The sequence below is a fragment of the Rhyacophila brunnea genome, unplaced genomic scaffold, assembly GCF_057557595.1.
Source record: "Rhyacophila brunnea isolate RB1 unplaced genomic scaffold, BYU_Rbru_1.0 scaffold_2, whole genome shotgun sequence".
NCBI lineage: Eukaryota > Metazoa > Arthropoda > Insecta > Trichoptera > Rhyacophilidae > Rhyacophila > Rhyacophila brunnea.
In genome coordinates this window covers 46,809,785-46,831,047 of record NW_028232859.1, presented here as the reverse complement: position 1 = coordinate 46,831,047, position 21,263 = coordinate 46,809,785, and the positions used below count along the sequence as shown (strand labels likewise).

The 21,263-nt window shown below is 33.2% G+C and overlaps 1 protein-coding gene across 1 annotated transcript in view; it reads right to left on the bottom strand.

The window, feature by feature from the left end:
• LOC147072422 (acetylcholine receptor subunit alpha-like) overlaps positions 1-18,249 on the bottom strand; it is an 81,838-nt gene extending 63,589 nt beyond the window's left edge. The window contains exons 1-3 of the mRNA XM_085947315.1: positions 18,224-18,249; positions 12,526-12,671; positions 1,079-1,233 (exon numbers count right to left, since the gene is read on the bottom strand). Of these exons, the coding sequence (XP_085803441.1) occupies positions 1,079-1,233; positions 12,526-12,621 (251 nt within the window). The 5' untranslated portion in view covers positions 12,622-12,671; positions 18,224-18,249. The remainder of the gene's footprint in view (positions 1-1,078; positions 1,234-12,525; positions 12,672-18,223) is intronic.
• Positions 18,250-21,263: the final 3,014 nt, after the last annotated feature.

Sequence of the window (21,263 nt, the reverse complement as noted above, 5' to 3'; positions counted from 1 at the left end):
TATTTAATAACTATGTAATTTCGCCTGTAAAATGTCTTCAGATTCGGTTTCCTACTCTTCTGAATAACATTTCGACTAAGGGTCGGTGACCTCTGAACGGTTTTCATTTTTAGAGCGATTGAAAGACTTCCTCGAATTTACCCCAAATTTAAAGTCTTAAAAATTCATGCGCTTTAAGATTGATGAACCGCGGTACTTAGATAGTTCAGAGAATTTTGTATAAAAATCCCATTCGAATATTTTTAATGGGGTTATGGTGGGTAATGGGGTAAAAAACAACGATGAACTCCTGAGCAGACGTAAACCGATAAAAAAATCAAAACCAACTTGTATAGATAAAGTAAATAAGTAGGTGTACGACAAAAGGCTCTGATGAGAAAAAAACTGAGAAAGAGCTTTAATTTAAAAGCTGCGAATTACGGAAATCTTCGATGTCAAAATAAATTACCCTTTTCCGCCTCTTTTCCTTGGCGAAATTGTCGAGTTTGAAAAACAGCCCCATAAAAACTTTACCCGAAATCGTACCGCAATTGACAACAACAGTTTTATACTTAAAGAAAACATTTCTTCATATTTAATACCAGCTATATATTTTGTAACAAGCTTTGAATACTAATTATCTTTGAAAATGATTCAAATTGATACCCACCTACTGAGGTTTAAAGGACACAATATGGACCAAGTGGACATTGCAATGTTTGCATTCACTCATTCCTGATATATCAGGAATACCTTATATAAAATTTTAATGAGGAAAACTGTTTTGTCTACTATAATAGGTACAATATGGCTACCTACTTAATATAAAAATAATTATGAAATAAATATTTTGAAATCTTAAATCTGACTTCCACGAAATTACAAATTGGGAGATATCTGGGGGTTCTGAGGTAAGTTCACTAATTTTAAGTTTTATAAAATATTTGACAGTCTTAATTAACATAAATTCTAGCTATATTTTTTATTAAATTACGTAATTCTACATTTTCAAACATTAATAATATGTACCTTATAAACTTAATATAAAAAAGTAATACAAATTCGTGTGTGTAATTATTATTTATTATAAAGTTCGTACTTATTGTATAGTGTAATGTCCGGTGTCCAAACTCGTTTATATGGCATCCGTATGACCTCGATGCCAGCGAATTCTGAAGAGTTCCACTGCAGATGATGATCAGTCCATGTTTGTGTTATCCAACAATTTGCTGTCAATATCTGATTTCTTTCATCCTAGAACAATTAGGGTTTTAATTGAATCCACATTTTATAGTCCATTGCCCACATCGCCCACGATGGCCGAGCGGCTACAGGCTAGGCTTGTAATGTTTTTTTTGTTTATTCTCGACCGCGTAAAAGTGAATCGCTTTAATCGAGGAATGAGTGTACATTATTTTGTAAATGAAGGAAATCAATGAAATTGATTTACAGGTTTACCCTTTAAAATGATATCTATATATATATAAAAATCTCGTGTCACGATGTTTGTGGTCGAACTCCTCCTAAATGGCTTGACTGATTTTTATGATTTTTTTTATGTATATTTGTTAGGTATGAGAATAAGTCAACAAGTATATTTCATACTGCTAGGTGATTAGGGTATCTCTATCCAGAAAAATTTTCTTTTATTTTTTTTGACAATTTTTTTTTGTATTTTTTTTTATTATTTGGCATAAAAAAATACCTATAACCCCAAATTTTCACCCTCCTACTCTCACCCTCCCATTTTTAATCGCGATTTTATTATTTTTGTATGAACAAATTTAACCATCGTTCGTATTTCAAACAGAATGAAATTATTAATGTTGTTGAATGACAGATGGCGCTACGTCCGAGAAGAATTCAAGAGAAGCGTCGCGTCATTTTGACATTTCATTCGGCATATCACAACGCAGTGCGTGCAAAATTTTGTACGATTTATTTTAATTTATCTATTTTTATGTGCGTGTATTACAGTGCACAATGCCAGCAAGACGCAAGGGGGTCATTTGGGCCGTCGAATGAATAAAGCAACAAACATGCGAAATAGTAGAGCAGAAAGAACAGACGAACAAATCCAACAAGATAACAAAAACGTGCATGTAAGCATGTCGCAATTGCGTGCATCTCAATCACAAGAGGCACGAGCTCAACGAAATTAACAACGACAATTGGAACGGAGCCAAGCGCGCCGGTTTGTAGTTAACACACACAGAGCAAATGACCGACAACGCCAACAAGTACATCGAACATTTACATCCGCTTCGTTCCTTCGTCTCGCATTCGAGTACGAGCCAGATATTGAATATTCCGCTCATCCGAAAGTGCTGATTGGTGCTATGGACAAAGAATGTCCCCATTGTCATGCGCTCAAATTCAAACATGAGTCAGCCGGGATGTGTTGCGCATCAGGAAAAGTGCAACTACCAGAAATTGAGATACCACCAGAACCATTGAACGGCTTGCTCATCGGCACGGTTCCAGATTCAAACATGTTCCTGAAGTCCATTCGCACATTCAATTCATGCTTCCAAATGACTTCGTCCGGAGCAACAGAAATAGTTCACAATACTGTGGCAAATGGTCAACAATTCTATTCTACATTCAAAATCAAAGGCCAAGTATACCACAAAGTAGGCTCATTGCTGCCAATGCCAAACGAACCACATACATTTTTACAAATCTACTTAATGGGCGCGGCGGTGAGGACATCAATCATGTGGATGCACGTTGCGGCTACAATAGCCTTAATTCGCCTAATGCCAGGCGCATCGTCGGCAAACTGGACGCCCTGTTGAATGAGCACAATGAATTATTGAAGTTCTTCAAAGCACACATGCACGAATTGCAAAGTGACAATCACGCTATTGTCATCAATCCTGATAAAACACCAGCTGGAGAGCACGTACGTCGATTCAATGCGACTGTTGTTGACGACATTGCTGGAATCATGGTTGGCGACCGCACATCGACGCGAGAAATCGTGATTCGAAGAAGAAACAATAATCTGGAGTTCATCGCTGACACACACCGTTCATACGACGCTCTCTAATATCCGCTAATTTTTCTGGAAGGGACAAGACGGATATTGCATAAACATTAAACAACGAGATCCTGTCACAGGTAATTCATTCATTATGAACATCATTACTCATTTTGAATTGAGAAAATGAATGGTTGATGTTTTTTTGTTTTTATCGGCGGTCATCGTCTACAGCGCTCTATTCCTCTTTCTGTCATAGTTCCCATCCCCACACACTTACGATACATTCGTTATTTTTTATTTAACAACCAAAATATTCACTAGAAACAGCGCTCGAAATGGAAAAATTTACGAACCGGAACGCTCGACAGTTTTCTGAAGATTTTTACATAGTAAAGTTATCAAAGTTTATGTGTTTTTTTCATAAAAATAAGTGTAAGATTTTCTATTATATGGCATATCCAGCTCAGACGGTCAAATTATTTATTCCACGAGACGGAGTGAAAATTTTTCCGATTTAACGAATAGGAACGGCGCTCCGGTGCGTTCCGGTTCATTTGGAGCCCTGACTAGAAATAATTTATATGGCAGAACAACGTTTGCTGGGTCAGCTAGTACATTATAATATGCATATATTTACACGGATATAGTAAATATTTAAAATTAATGTAAATTATTTAAAATTTTACAGCTTTTAATGACTAGGTTGTGTCTGCTTTTTCTTGGAGGATGTTTTTTCATATTATTTCAATTGTATCTTTCTTAGCATCAAACAATGACTTGAAAATATCATCTACTGAGAGCTCATTCAATTCCAAAATCAAAATAAACATGATCTTATTCCCTACTTCATTTATCGTTTGGCAATGTATGGCTACGGCCGTATGTAGTAGCTTAGCCACTGGGAAATGCCAATAGAAATGGCGTATTTCAAAAAAATACTACTTACCTTATTCTTAGGTCAATAATTATTATAAAGCAAACATTATTCATAGAATATTTATCATATTTGAATGGTCAAAGACATAGCTTATAATCAGTATCTTTAAATGTCTAAATATTGCCCATTTTTTGAATAATAAAATGCCTAATTCTTGTCAAATTTGGGATCACAGAGATTATCAATATAATTTTTTATTGTAAATATTTCACTATAATAATATCGACATAAATTTTACTAATGGTTTTATAAATGCTTTTAAAAATTTGTAAATATAAAAAATCTTAACACCACTTCACATGGACGTATTGAAATATGACTATATTCTAAAACATTAGAGCGAGAGGTTTAAAAGAATACTATTTTATGTAATAAAAATACTTTATGCAGTCATCAAATGTTTAAAATAAATATAAATAATAATAAGGCTTCAAAATTATGTAAACAGATTATCTACAACGTTTAAGGAATGTCCAGGATCATGCTTTGAAAATAGCATAAAAGCTCCATTTTGACGAACGCTGAGCATGTACCCCCTTAAGGTGGCAATGAAATAGTAACATAATGTAACATAATAATTTATAATCCTTAATCTAACATAAATCTATAAATAAAACGAAAGTAAAAATAAAAATCGTTAAAAACACAATATGTGCAAATCAGTGAGTAGTGGACTGGAGGGTACCGGATCGGCGATATGGGACTTTTTTCCATGACGGCTCATATTTCGACACTTCTCCAGACCATTCTACTCAATATTATGATACAATATTTTTAACTTGAAAAAGAGAACTTAAAGAAAACTGATTATAAAATGAGAAAAAAACGATTAGTCAGTCCAATCCCGAAGTGATTATGAGAAAATGTATCGTCTGATTTTCTTAACCCATCACTTTGATTTTTTGCCGATCGATGATCATTGTTAAAAATATGTAATTTATAATTTATAGTTATTACTAATTTTAGGTAGGCATTTCTATATTATACCAATTGATTCTCCTCGATTTGCCACCCTTCGAGTAACTGCCGCTCCCAAGCGACGCTCAATTCGCCTACCCCCACGGGATGTCACTTAGTCGAGAAACGAATAAAGAGACAACTTAAGTATTTAGAAGTAGATCAAATAATACCTACGAAAGTCTCAAGCAATGATCTTGGCTCAAATGAGTTGGTAGGACTTTTGTGTAAAATGATTCATCATTCTCTCATCTATTTATTGGCATTCTTTTCTTTCCGTTCTCATAAATAAATTGCAATTCAGGGAAGTATATTGTTACCTCGTTACTGCAGATTGCAATTGAAAAGTTAACTCGCGCGTGTTTACATTCCAGTTGCGAAAACTAATAATGACAATGCGAACATAGGAGAGCAGTGGGTTTGAAAAAGTGGCGTGCAGAATGCTGGTACGAGGGAAACGGTAAACGTCTGTTTTAACAGAGCTCAGTTGCTATAATATAACGTGGTACTAAAACTAGTCACATAAATTGAATCATTTATCGGTACTCCAAAGTTTTTAGTGATGTTTAAAGATTACGCAAGAATGGATAGTAATGATTGTTACCTCGATACTATCTTTTACACCGGGCATGTCCAACACGACGATTGCCGGATGGGTTTTGGTCGATCGCACCATAGGAATTGCCCGTAAGAATTGATTTTAAAGGGGAATAATTGACCATTCCTACTTGTATTTCCTTAACCAGCTAACGTAGTGGTCGTTTTCAGATTAACCATTCGTATTTTCACTACTTCACTCATTCACCTCTGATACTATTGTCCGGTGGCTCAACACTCCAGAACTGAGAATCATCACACATGTCGAGTGGAACTGTTTTGTTCTCTTGACTCTTTCAAAATTAGTTGCTCCAACGCTACACACTTACCATATTATTGTTAATTGTATTTTTTCTTCTCTTGTGATCTACTTATTTTAGTACCTACATACTCATTTTTAATTTCTCCCTCTACTCTTTACGAGTTTTAGTAACTGTATTAACTATTTGATTTAATGATCCTTCTGTGTTGTGATCCTGTTGGTTGACCTTAATAAATAAATAAAAATATAATAAAACTGTGTTTAAAAGAGGTTTCATATTAAATGTACCTTTCCCGTCACTGGATGCAATATTATGAAAACATGCGATGCAAAATAGGCCTGCTTTTCACGATTTTTATCAAAACACAGGGATTATAAAATAATATTGTGGTATGAGATAAGAATAAGTATATATTATTATATATGATTTTCGTACAAAAACATTGTAGCAACGGCTATTACGTATAAAAATATTAAAATATGTACTCTACATTATTAAATAATATTAAAATATACTGACGCTATTGCATTAGACTTCGCTGACATAATTTGAATTTCGAATTCATCCGGTTTGAAATAAAGCCACATAACAATTATGTGCAGCCATGTTTTAAAGTGTTGCTATTAATAAAAAAATATTTACCTTATTAAATTATGATTCAATATAATTCAATATATATATATATAATATATATTGATCACAATTCAAGTTCGATGTGACTCTTTCTATTCTTAGCTATATAACAAAGTACACAATATTACCGTATGCATCTATATAATTCAATACAAGCAATTACAATTCATTAAAGAGCTAAAATTATTATTAAAAGTTAATATTAAAAAGCTTTCATTAAAATGGTTTGCAAAGCTTTCCACTTTAATGGAAATGAATTAAGAAATGTAATGCAAGAAATGGTACATTTCAGAATTTGTGTAAAGAAGCCATATCGCAATATGTCGCCAATCATCATGCAACATATACGTTTGAAAAAGTATGAAAGTAAAAGTATGACGAATTAGCAGGAGAGTATGTGTTACGACCCATAATGTTGAAAAGGCCTAGCCATTTTCTTTATCATAAGAAACGCGGAAAGTATTTTGTCATTGATTTTTCTCTGCGAAGAATTTTGAATTCTAATATTATTTTCTATTATATTCCTGGTAACAAAATGCCTGTTGGCATTCTCGATCATAAAGTTAAAATTTGTTGCAATTAAGTATGATGCCTATAGCATAGTGATATATTTGCATGGGCGCGAAACCCGAGAGATGAAGGTTCGATTCCTGCTGGGTGTCATATTTTTTTCTATTTTCTTTTTCTATTGGTTATATAATATATTTTCTCTTAAGTGTTTTCAAAATGATATATGTTCAATATTTAGATTGGCCCGTAGCATAGAGACAACTTTTCGAAGATCATCATCCTTTCTTTCTGGAATTCCAATTATTTCAAAGTTAAGGAGATGATCCCACCGAGCATTTTTGTTGTGTTCTTCTTGAATGACATTTAACTTTGACCGTAACTGTGTTTCTAAGTTTGTTAATTTTGTTTCAAATTCTTTAAACTTCTTGTCGAAAGGCAAACATTTATCGTCCATAAAAATTAAGTATTTAATTTGTTGGAGTCACTCGGGTGGGTGGTGTTCGATGCGTAGGTAGAGGATGATCATAATGACGAAGTCTTCAATGTAGCAGGGTGAGATTTATTAGGAGCGTATTATACAATGATAGTTACGAGCTACGTACTTGATTTGAGTGACATTGAGATAAATTGTTCTTCGTTATTTATACAATAAAAGTTAGTACATTAACATTAAATTCTGTTACATAATCATATTAAACTAAATATAGAATCAGCGTTTTAAATTGAGTAGCGAAAAGAAATATTATTTGTTAATACAGTTGTACGAAAATATAATACATGAAAAGTGTTTATTCAGCTCATACACCGTAATAGTATAATGTATGATATGATGTAATAATACACCGTCTCTTATTTCGCCTAATCGACTAGCTGGTCTAGCTTGAGTTGTTTACTGGAAATGGCTTGGGAATATTTTACTGCAAAGTAACTTGATATCTCAAACAATGGATTAATTTGATCGTTATTATTCTGCCGCTACAAATTATTAAAATTAAATCTTTAATTTCCAAAACGTCAATTTGAATTACCTTAACCACGTTAAATATGTCAGTTAAGCTGGACGATCATGTAAGTTCTGAGAATCAATGAGAGATTTAGCAGGAGTACTAGTACTATCACTACAGCTACCGCACTTCCATTTTGATCGGGTGCTGGAGGTACCATTGTTTTGCGTATTGATGCTGGTGATCCAGCACACTGTTGGTGGAAGGTTGATTTGCATATGTTGCACTCCATGTCACCTCCAGCTCCAGTTGTCAAAGCGCTTAGCACACGGCATCGCAAAAATTGTAGTAGAAGGAACTTGTAAATATATACCTATGTTTTGAATTTGAAAAAAATCATATTGGGGAAGGGAGGGAGACTTGATCCCCGTTTTATATTTGTTGTTATAACTTTTCTCCTACTGTGATTGTAGTAATTCTTTATAACCTATTAGTTGCAAAATTTATCGGGGTATTCGTTTATAATTCACAAAATGTGGATAACTGATTTAAAAAATATATATTTAACAAAATGTCAGGTAAGGGAAAAGTGATCAAGTCACCCCCAATGTGGGTGACTTGATCACTACATAAATGGGAGATTTGATTAGGGGGGATCCCACATATGTATGATAGTCATAATCATAAATAATACCTCTAGTTATTAAAAGAAAATATTTTATTGACCTTAAACTCTACATAATAATTTATGCTTTTAATAATTAAATCAATGCACATCATTCAACACTAAAATTGCGAAGAGACTTGCGGAAAAATGAATTCGCTTGCTCATAGACTTAAAAATTGATTTAAGTAGATTCTTTGCAATCTAATATCTCGCTACATCACCTATGTCTTCGACTGCAGGCCATTTAAATGTCTTGTGGTCACGTTTTCTGGCAAATTTCACTTTAAATTTCTTTGCTGTCTGAATCTGCCCAACGTAACGATGTAGCTTCTTTTTGTGTGAAATAAAGTTGACAATTAATTATCCAATCATCTACCGTAAGCTCAAAGTCATCATCGACGTCTGATTCGCACTCTGTTAAAAAATCAGCTTCGAGGACTCGTCACTTAGGTTGTAAAGAGAATCAGGCGATGGAAGAACGGGAACATCATTTTCCGATGAACTCGAAGAATTTTGAATTTGTTTCAAATTTTTCTTAGTTTTTAAACTTATTTATGCTTTCCTGATTTCCATTCTATATTCTTTGTCCACTTTATGTTCCCTGGCAATATATTCTGCCGCAATAGCCTATAGAAACTAACTATGGGAGATGTGATCCCTAGGGATCTAGTGTCCCATAGTAAACGTGATCAAGTGTCCCCAATACTAGTAAAATCAAAATTATTGAATTAAAACGGTAACTACAAACGAAATTAAAATAACTACTAACAGCAAATAAATCTTGAATATATACATATAGACTGAATAAATACAGCAATCACTCACCGTTATGTAAAAAGTAGATATTGAAGTCCAAAGATTTAGAAAAAACTTGCCTATACTGTCAAAAAGAGTTCGGTCGACCGTGTTCTTTACTCCATTGATTTCGAAAGCTCTGAATATACTCTGACGTCTATGGTATATGGCAGGCAGCCAGTGTTACCAATATTGAAAGATTTTTTTTACACAATAACGAGTTCTTGGTGGGTGAACAAGTCTCCCAGGGGATCAAGTCTCCCTCCCTTCCCTTTTATTTTTCCAATTAAGAAGGGTTCGGTGAATGCGCATATGAAACTGGTGGGGGTCAGTACCTTCAACAAGGTTAAGAACTACTGCTCTAGACTCTAGCTCTAGAGCATAGTTTCCCGGTGGTCCGTGAAGATTTTTGGGTGGGCCGCAAAAATTTTCTACAGTTCAAAAATAGTTAGTGCTTATCCATTTTTAAAGATTAAATTAAATTTCAAGTAATAAATATCTTTCAGAACAAGTGTACCTACAAGGGTTCACAATGAAATGAATTAACAAGTCATTTCCGGAATGAATGACACTATATTGTATATACCTAGTCATAAATCGTTTCATAGAAGAACGGGCGGTGTGGTTTACCTAGAGACCCAACATTTGAAGTGGGGTTGCATTATATTTCGACAATTGTTTCAAAAATAGTGTAAATATAAATATTTATTAGTTATTTTATTCCAATGCTGATGGTCCGCAAAACATTTTATGATTTTTTTGTGGTCCGCGGTGGTAAAAAGGTTAAGAAACATTGCTCTAGTCTAGAGCACTGAATATTCTTGCCAAAAATTAGGATCAAAGCAAAAAAATGAGACTGATGAGAAATGAATTTGCGGTTTAATTCGCGAGATGTGAATATTTCAAAACTTCCATACATTATCATTCGATAGAATTCAGAAGAAGAACAATGGAATGAAATTAAATATAACAGTATTTGAATTTGAAAATGTATGAAGACAATATTCAATTGAATGTCAAAAATATATCGATTTGAATTCAGAATTCACCGATAATATCTACAATGTTACATTAAATTAATGCTGGGTGAAGATATTCTCGAAGTTTGAAGTAATCGACCTTATTATAAGAACAAATGAACTGAAAAAAGCAATGATCTTGAACGAATGTAAATCTATTTCCTGGTATGAAATTCGAGATTCATTTATTTTTAATATTATCATTAGTTTTGTTCAATAAATTAATGATAGTTTTCTTAATTTGTTCATAAGCATAGGTGAATTAGGGCGTATTGAATTTAATTAATCATTATAATAGCGTAATCATAATTATGTTATTATATAATTTTAAATCTTTGCTTTATTTATTTGTATAATAATTTTTTTTTCGACCATGTCCGATCCTAATAGGATCATATGGGCCTCCACAGAGTAGAGGTTTGTATTAACAGATTTTGTTTTTTACGAGAAATGGATGTCAGCCACTTGCTCAACCTATTAGGTCCATACCCTGACTCACACACAAATTGAAAAACAATATGTGTGCTTGCCAGACCCAGGATTCGAGCCTGAGACCCACGGCGTGATAGTCCAACGCTCAAGCCGCGCGACCACCGTGGATGAAAATAATAGCATAATAATAATAAATACATATCTCTATAAAATTGCGACGAGTTTAGATGGATAAAATAAATTAAATAGTTCATTTAATCATGTAATTAAGTCGGTATATTATGGCAATGATAAAAATATCGGACGTGTATTTTTGACATGATAACGATGTGGAAATGGTCCCTACGAATCCTTAAAGTAGAGCTGCCCCTGTATATGTATGCACTGAGAATATCTGATAATAGTCTTTCTAATATCGCCGAATTAAATAGTACTTAAGGGAGAGACAACTACAAACGGTGTAAATTAATGTACGTTTATCTGACGTCGTTTGCTTTTCATTTTAAAATTATATCGATGGTTTCAGACACATTATTTAGGTATTAGGTACCCATATCCTACAGACGAACACCTAAACCACTATGTCTATACATTTTTATCCACGATGCACTCGATCGCGTCATCTGCGTCAATTAAAATCGCAGTTGGGTCCACTCTGCCTAAAACGATATATTGTGTCCTGGCCGGTATTCCCTAATTATTACGATAACAAAAAACGGATACTATGCATATAATTGTATACAATTGCATCACTTCAAATGAAAAATTATAAATCAAATGTTATGTTTAATAGTTCAAGTCTATTACACCAGCAGACTCATAGACCCAACAAGATTCAGCGATCGTCGTGAGCAATCGTCGACTTTTAAATATATAAATTACGCGGAACGGTTCAGCTAGCTATTTGATAATGTTGACGCTTGATTTGATTTGTTCATAATACGCGCTCAATTGCTAGTGTAAAGCAAAAAATACGTATTGGTCAGCTTGGTGCATGGCCCTCACATCCTGAAACGGGCCCCCAGGCTAAGATGTTTGGCGGCCCCCCTACCTATCGCTAAGGGTAAAGGCAGTGTGGCGCGCTGCAGTAGCGTTTTCCAAATGGTGTACGTGGTAAAATTAAGGTGTATTTTTAGCGAATTTCTGTATTTTTAATATGTACATCCATTAAAATACAGTTAAAAATTGCATCATACAACCAAATATTTTTAATTATTAATATCAATGTAGTAAAATAGCGCCATAGGCGACTTTTTTACTATTAGACCAAAATTGTGATCTATGTTTATCTCACTTATCTGGTCGACTCGTCACGCCACGCCCTTCCTGAGCCCGGACCCCCAAGCTAGAGCCCTGTCAGCCCTCCCCTTGTGGGGGCCATGGCTTGGTGGCAACACTTAACTGGGAATTATTAGAGATGACATTGTAAAGAGTTGATGAGTGTATTTATTTACGAGTCACGTATATGCTAAATTTGTGTTGTTATATCAAACGCAAGACAGGACACGCCACGTGTCGTGCAGCCATACTTGGAAGTTCAAGATTAATTCGGATATTTTCGTATGTAAATGTAATATTCATTTGAATTGTGTCCATAAAAGGAACAATAATTAATTATTCCAATGCGGTCACGACTCCAAAGTGATTTTTCACGATCGACGGCGATCGTGGCTGACGGTCGGGCCAGACGGTCGACTTGAGAATCAGGCCGTGTAATGTTATTTATTAATTTCATTCTTAATCGAGATTTGTTTGAGATAATTTAATTAACTTAGCCATTATAAATGAGGATTTTTTAAAACTCACCACATCGATAATATGATGCAGAGATACTCCAAAGGTGACCGGAAGTGCTCGTTCATGATTAGCAACTGGACGTACGCCAGGATCATAAGCTGCCATCAGCCATCGAGATAATCTGTATTCGTGAACGTCGCTTTTGACTCCTGGTACTGAAAAATAAAAACACGTAGGAACGTATTTCATCTGATTAATCTTATAACTTTTTTTTTGTTATTCTTTAGACATTCTTACATTAATTTTTCACCTTTTCTTAAAAAGATAAATACTTATGTTAATTATTAGGAAGTTTAAAAAAAGTAATTAACTAATCAGTGTGGCATGACACGAAAATATTGGGAATCACTCGTATAGATATAAACTACTATGAAAATAACTAACACCTGAATAATATCAGTTGTAAATTTTATGGTTTATCAACATAAAATATTTGAAGCCACGAAATAATATTATGGTGTTATGTTTTATGGACTGCCTAAAAGCTGTGAAAATCTATAATTTACTTTCATAATGATATCCTTCCAAGATATTAAAGCAATAATCATTAACACAATTATGACTTAGATACTTATTATAAAATATATACCTATTCATATTTTCGTAATTACTTATTTGAAAATATATTGTTACTATTATTTTGTCTTCATTCTTAAATTTCAATCCCTTTCGGCTTTAACCTTATAATATAAGAACGACAGAAAAATTTTGTTGTTTCAGAAAATTGTTATTTTGTTAGCCGTAAACTTTTAAGTGGTAAGTACCTACGTACTTACTTTCAATATGCCCGCAGTCTATATATTTAATTTAGTTAAAGCATATACCTATTTAATCTTAACACCATTTGTATTTCGCAAAGAATTCGCTCGTTTTGAAGAAAAGGTCTCCCTTATAAGAGGGGCATACCGAAATATTTTAGCGTCCGGGATATTAAAAAAAATGCGCCCCTTGCTAGTTTGATGATTAGTTTCCCAAAATTTGAATTTGTTTTCTTGGTTTACAATAATTTATATGGATAAACAAAAAGTTTAAATTCTTCTAATGAGAAATTTGTCGATTAAGCTTAAATTTAGAAATGATCATACCACATAACAATTTAAAAAAAAATATTTGGTCATTACATTACATCAATATCAGCAGGTAGGTAACCTGCTTACTTTGGTATTTTATTAAAGGAAATTTGAGTCCATCTAAAAAATAACAACATTAAATAATACATCAAGCACTGTCTTGTTTTCTGTTTTTATTTCTGTATATAAATAGTTTTTCATAAAATAGGAATGTTAAAGTAAATTCGCGTAAGAAAGGATGTGAACTATTACAATAATAATTATTCTAATAATGAATTTGAAAAGCTTACCTGTAATAAAAACACATGTAAAAATCACAACATAAACATATTGACTCCGCCTTTGATTTCCCACACGATTTCTTAAAAGCAGCAACATTTTAAAATGCTTGGTTATTTTTACGTCTGGTAGGTATTTATTATTTAGACAGAATTAATATTTAAAATAAATAGATAATCGATAATTAACGATGCAAATTAAAGATCTAACCTTTTGGAGGTAAACATATTAAGTTATTCTATCAATCAATCCATTAAAAGTTACTAATAATTTGTAAATAGTAAGTAACTAAACTTATTGAAATATATTTTTTTGTCATGTGCTTTGATCAAATCGCTTTCTTTATCATATCTGTGCTCTGCAGATTAATGTATTCAAGCTGATATGAGGTTTACTATTTCGCATATTAATTAGTTAATTACAAAATTAAATAACACCCCCCCCCCCCTGTCATATCAAATATACGTCTTCGTAGATGATATGTGGGAATATAGGTATGTATGTATTTATTACAATATCAATTAGTTATTAAAATCTGATGTGCATATTTGCCACAAAGGATTAATATTCTACCGAGAGTTAGTATGGATATGAAAAATTATTTTCGTCACTAAACTGTTTCCTAAACAAAATAATAAAAGGTATTTTACTTGATGAAGATAATCAAAACCAATTTCACAATTTTTTTTTAAATATGTCTTAACGGGGATACGGAATTTTAGTTATAGGTACGGTCGTCAATATCATCTCGTCGCAAAGTAAATTTAAATCAAGAGCCCGGATTGGAAGAGCGCGACCGCATTCTATAAAGGCAGGAGAATATTTGAGGGCAAACAGAATAGCTTTCCGAAAGCTCGCGCTTCTGATCCATAGATCGGCAACCTCGACAGTACGTAGAGCTTTTTCGATTACTTTCTAGATTATTATTAATGATTCTTAGATACCTGATTTTATATTGTGACGGTGCACTTTGTTTTTGCTGTTTATCCATTTTTAAACGTAATTTATTATAATAACATTATTTTGAATCAGTTACATAGATACATAGCTAAACATAATTGAAATATTTTTTTATAATCCCGGAAAATGCACCGATTTCTTATTTAAATAGTCCATTTTGTTGATATTTAAACGATTTCGCTTCAATTTTTAGAGTCCTGAACTTACTTTGATTTCAATCGAGCACAATTTTATATTTATCTGGAGTAGGCACGTTTGTGTACTTTGAGTTTTAAAAATAAGTAAATGCATGTTTCCTCACTAATTACCACAAAAATATAATCTAAAAACATGACACTGGACATGAGCTGTCAAACTGATTAATAAGAGTCTGATTGTCATTTGTTTTATTTCGGGAACCGACAATAAACTTTGACGTGTCAGTATATTTTCAAATTTCAAATTTGCGGAAATCGGATCGGCTATTAGCATAAAATAATCAATTAAGACATATGTTATTGCAGTATGAGTTTTCTACGTGTATATTTATTTACTAATAATAATTATAAAAAGAAATTTAATACTACTGACAATAAATAACTTCAAACTTAAGAGGCAGAGGCATGCCAGCAGAGGCACCTAGCGGAGAAATACGATGCTTGCAATTTGAGACATTTTTTTTGATAATTTACAATTTCAACTGTATTAATTAATACATAGGTATTGTATCTGAAAACATTAAAAAGATTTTTTTTTTAAGTCAAAGATAAACTTACAATTGTAAAAAAATATAATAAAATGTGAATTTGTTGCAGGGTTCCATCTTATTATTACATTATATTTTACGGTAATATTTAAAGCTGAAGTCTTTACTGAGCCTTTTTTAAAGAGGCGCCTAGCGGAAAAATACGAAGCTTGCAATTTGAGATTTTTTTTTGATAATTTACAATTTCAACTATATTAATTAATAAATATGTATCTGAAAACATTAAAAAGAAAAATATTTTTTATTTTAAGACGAAGATAAACTTACAGTTGTAAAAAATGTATACATATATTTTATGGTCATATTTATTATTAAAATTTAGTTTATTAAGTTTTCTATGCATCACTTAAGAGATTTCCGACTAATTCATAGTTTTAATATTTTTATATCTATTTTAAAAAACATCGATTTTTGTAAAAAAAAAAATATAAATGTGTATAACTTGAAATCCTTTTTATTAATTTCAAATTTTATTTATTTATGGTCCCAATATTGAAGCTATTCTTAATTGATATATTCATCGTGTTTTTATTTATAAACAATAATTATTTGCAATATAATGCTTCGTCTTATTTAATATTGCAAATAATGATATTACGCATGTTGTTTGCTATTTATCTTTTACATGTTTATAGGCAAATCAATTATGGCCATTTAATGTTATAATTGGGAACCTACTATAAGTAAGTACCTACCTACTACATAATTTATAGGTAATATTTTTTAAATACATTTTCTTGACTTTAGTGTCATATAGGATATATTATTAATTATTATAATTATAATACCGTAATAAACCGTGTTACGTGCCGGATTGTTTGATGTGTGATGAGAATTTTATTTTTCCCATTTAAGTAAGTACCTATGTAATAAAAATAATAATATTTTTATTTCCTCACCCAGATAATTTGTTCAATAATAAATTAAGCATGTTGGAATTTATTCATTAGTGTACTAGTATACTTACTAATTTAAAAATAAAATACAATTTTTGCACCTAAGCAAAGCATATCACGCAAAGTGGTAATTATCTTTATGAGAAACAGTTTTTAGTCATTTTTTTAAATCTAATCGGATCTTCTTCCATTGAATAAACAAAACGTATTATTATTAAAAATGTGTACTAATAATCTAAATGTACGAAAAATAAAACTATCCTCTCAATTTAATCGCGTCAAATTAAGCGTTCAAATGAAAAGACTATGACTCTATCCTAACTACATACTACATAAAGTAATTATCGTTCTTAGTCAATGGGTTTCATGGTGATTAGACATTTTTTTTTAAATCCTAGACTTATTTCTATAAGATTGAGACGCCAAGCGACCTGCAAGATCTAGCGAGGCTATTATAAATATATGTACTGAATAGAGGCTGAACTCATATCTTCTACTGTCCGTGTTAGTGCTCTCGTCCTTTAAAAGTTATTGATCCGTCTATGACTCGTGTACATCAATAATTATTATTCTAAATAACAGAACTGCACTATTCAAGATGTTTGTAATTCAACCACTTTGTAATTAAATCAAGCTGGAGATATTAATAACTTGTTTTATAGAATATGACGTCATCAGGAGTTATCCAAATTTTAAAGTAGTTATAATAATTTATATATTCATTTACAATAAAATGTACAGAACATTAATTTAATGTACATACTCCTCAAATATTAAGTTTTTTGTGAATTCACTAAACACCTAGGCTTGAATTGTTGAAATATTTTTTATGGATTTCAGTTTCATTAATCACAAATGCTGATGAGTGCTGGAAGGAATGACAGAAAATCGTCGAGGATAGGTAACGGAATTTTTCCAATCAGTTTCTGTGATTGTTTCGCTACTACTACACTGCTACACCATTATTGAGCCTCCTGGCCTGATGAAGTCTGAGAAAGAATGAAAAAATGACAGGAATGTGTTTGACACATTCTGTTGTCTAAATCTTAGCTATTAAAACGCCCGGGCTCATTTATCTTGTGATGTTCAATTTCGTAGATAAAGTTAATTTATGTATTATTGTTAGTTTGTCAACCAATGGTCTTATTCGATGATTGTCATTCTTTGAGAAGCAAAATCGCGCGGTATAGTATTAAGAAAATAATTCTCAGCAAACACTTACCTACTTACTTTACAGCATAGGTATTGTTTTCAGTTTTCACCAAGTTTCCAGTGCCTAAATAATTCAATGTTAATGAGTAGTACCTACGCTCGATGAATGAATGATACAATCCGAAGCGAAGCTAAGTATTTTTTTATTAGGGCCTGTAAGAAAAATTACTCCCTTAATATGTATATAATATATGAGGCGTGTATTTTCAAAGTGAACTTATTCCACTTCAACAAATTTTTGGCAAAAACCAAAAACTGTTTAAGATGTTGATGTTACATAATTTAATAAAGTTTTTGTATTGGAATAAGTTAGGTACTTTTGTTACTAACACCGATTTTGAAGTTGATTTATCTACTGGATTAAATGCTATTACGTTCTTCTATACTTACAAAAAATACTTGTTCAAAATTGTATCCTTTAAATTCTGGCATTCATATATAATCATTTTCGTCAAGTAGTAGTGGAATAAGTTCATTTTGAAAATACACCCCTCATTTATGTGACTGAATTACGAAGCATTTATTTAAATCATCATCATTATTACTCTCGATCGATCTACTGCTGGATAAAGGCCTGTTCTTGCTGTATCCACTCTTCTCGGTCCTTAAGTTCAAATAGACTATATGACGATCGGGCACATATATGCTAAGATCGTTTTAGTGTATATGATCAAATCTATGCCATTCCGACATATTATACATACATATTGTATGACAGCTATGACATTCTATTTACACTTTGTGACACCATGTGACACAGGACGCCAACATAAGAAACGGGTTTTTCGAGATATATATGACCGATCGTCATAGAGTGTATTTGAAGCATTACTCTTTCATTCCACGTACAATAATTGAGGCGTTGATCCGATATCTTTACAATCCAATATTAAGTTTGCGGTAAACGACAATTTTATGTTTCAAGCGTATAGTTAGTTAATTTTTCCAATGCATTGTATTTTTAAATTAAAACAATACGCCCATTTTTATTAACCGATCATTAAATTTAATCTAAGTAAAATAAAATTGGACCTACCAGTCGCTGTCAGTATTGGTTTATATTTTTTAATTTATCATTTTCTGTGTATGATTTAGATTTTAAACATTTATAATATGCTTTTGACGGGTTCTGGAGGTAATCATAATTAATATGGTGTGAAAATACAAATACTTATAGGATATGTCTGTAGTTTGGTCACTATCGCGGTTATCGTGCCTGCTGTATCGCCATGTCCTGCTTGGTCCCTATACCCTCCTTGTTTCCTGCTTAAACTGTTGAGCTTTATTTATAATGTCGTAAATTTATACATTACTAACATTACTTGTAAGTCGACGCGACCAAAAACACTCAACCAAATGGTAATTTAATAATATTATAATATTATGTAATGCAAATACCACAGGCCCCGTCCAGGGTGGATGCGTTCGGCGGAGCGTTGAGCGGCGTGCGCAACTTAAACGTATAATCGTGTGTGAAAATGTTCGTAGACAATGTCTTGTTTTGGTTATACGTTAATACGGCTATACGTTTGAGTTGCGCACGCCGCTCAACGCTCCGCCAAACGCGTCTGCCCTAGACGGGGCCTTGATATAATGGAAAAGGCCTGCGTGCGCGAGCTCCGTTTGTTGTTACTTGAGTTCCTTATTGTTAATCGGCGGATGCTTTTGACACCACTCATATTTTTGAAATATTCTCTAATCGATTCTTTGTGGTCGGTTTCCAGATACATATAAATATCAAAAAAATATGCCATCAATTTACTTTGCGAGATAATGAAAGGGAAACATTTCACCACTTCCGTTAAAAACTGGGCGGCGTGGTAGCATATTATCATTTTTTGTGCGTTGGCCGTTGACAAATATGCCACGTAAACCCCTCGCAAAATTTATTCCATACTCGCCACGAGTTTGTAATATTGGGCAGAATCCAGAGTAGAAAGTCTTAGCTACGAGGCATGCCAAATCGTGATCACATCTGATCCCGGCATTGTCTGAAACCAAGGAGTAACGCGCCGATCACTATATTCTGTAGGTAGTTTTTTTTTATTTCAGATAATTCCGAGTCAAATTTAATCAATAAAAAAAAGATACGAGTAAAAATGGCTTGGATGCCTTTTATTTACTATTTGATTGGTGATTTTTATTGTTGCCAACGTAATAATAATTGTATTGTTCATTATTATGTTTATTAAAATATTTCACTGTTCTCTGTGACCGTACTTAAGGACCAAATACACTCTATGAAGATCGGGCACATATACGTCAAGAGCGTTTTAGTGTCTATGATCATATCTATGAATCTATGCCATTCCGTGTACACAAAAGCGAATATATGTCAAAAAAATCTATGACAGAGGCGTGGGCATAGATTCTATGACACCCGTATGTGCCAATCCTTTTACACATGGCGCCGTAAAATCTATTGTGTCACATATTGTCCACTGATAAATACTACCAACATGACGTTTGACAGACATTATGGTTGGTACGTCTTCGAAAAGTATATTAGTCTATGAGTATTCGCGTACGTCAATCTGTCAAATGAAAATCGAAAAATGATCGAAATACATCAATTGCATATCAGTTGACTTGCTAGGTTGTAGGTAGTGAGATTTGAAACTAACTCAGTGTACTTAAGGCCTACCGCGCATGGACGCATTCGGACAATCGTTGGTTAGCTCGCGCATGATCCAAATTATTATTGGCCAGTATGTTTGAGCGCGCATGGCGTGATATAGATCGGAGGCAATGCGCGCACTGAAGATATGTGTCCGCACAGAAAAATGGCGGACGCAATATAATAAACGTCAAAATGGATTTTCTAGAGCTTATATTATATAATATATAGAGGTTTTGTATAGATTATCAAACTGTTTTAAAATGTGGGTGAAAAAATGGGACTGGTACGCGCATGCAAAGCCAATAGGTACGCATCGATGGACTGTCAAGTCAAATGTGGATCTCATAACGGTTCGATGAATGCGTGCGCCCTATACGACCGCGTCACTTGTGCGTGCATGTATGAGTGCACTCTCGGTCGGCCATGACTTGTCATGCGCGGGCTCTCGTTTAAAAACATTGCCAATGGGACCCCAGCCGGTTCGAATCGGTGTAAAATTTTGTGTCTGAACACAGATTTTCAATTCGGCCGTTCGCTCGATCGTCCATGCGCGGGGTTGCATTGCAATACGATGGTTACAACTCCTAGATTGTTGACCGTACGATAGTAAATCGTTCATGCGCGGTAGGCCTAAGGTTCAAATAGGCTGTATGACGATTGGGCACATATATGCTAAGAGCGATTTAGTGTATATGATCATATTTATGCCATTCCGACATATTATGCATACATATTGTATGACAGCTATAACAACATCGTATGTACACTCTGTGACACCCTGTGACACAGGACGCCAACATAAGAAACGGGTTTTTCGGCATTTTATGACCGATCGTCATAAAGTATATTTGAGCCATTATTAACTATTTTGTTCTTGTCAACATCGTATTATAATGCCGGCGAATGCAGGAAACCCATGGATGCTACCATAATTTAATAAGAAAACAAGAAGTTATCATGTACCT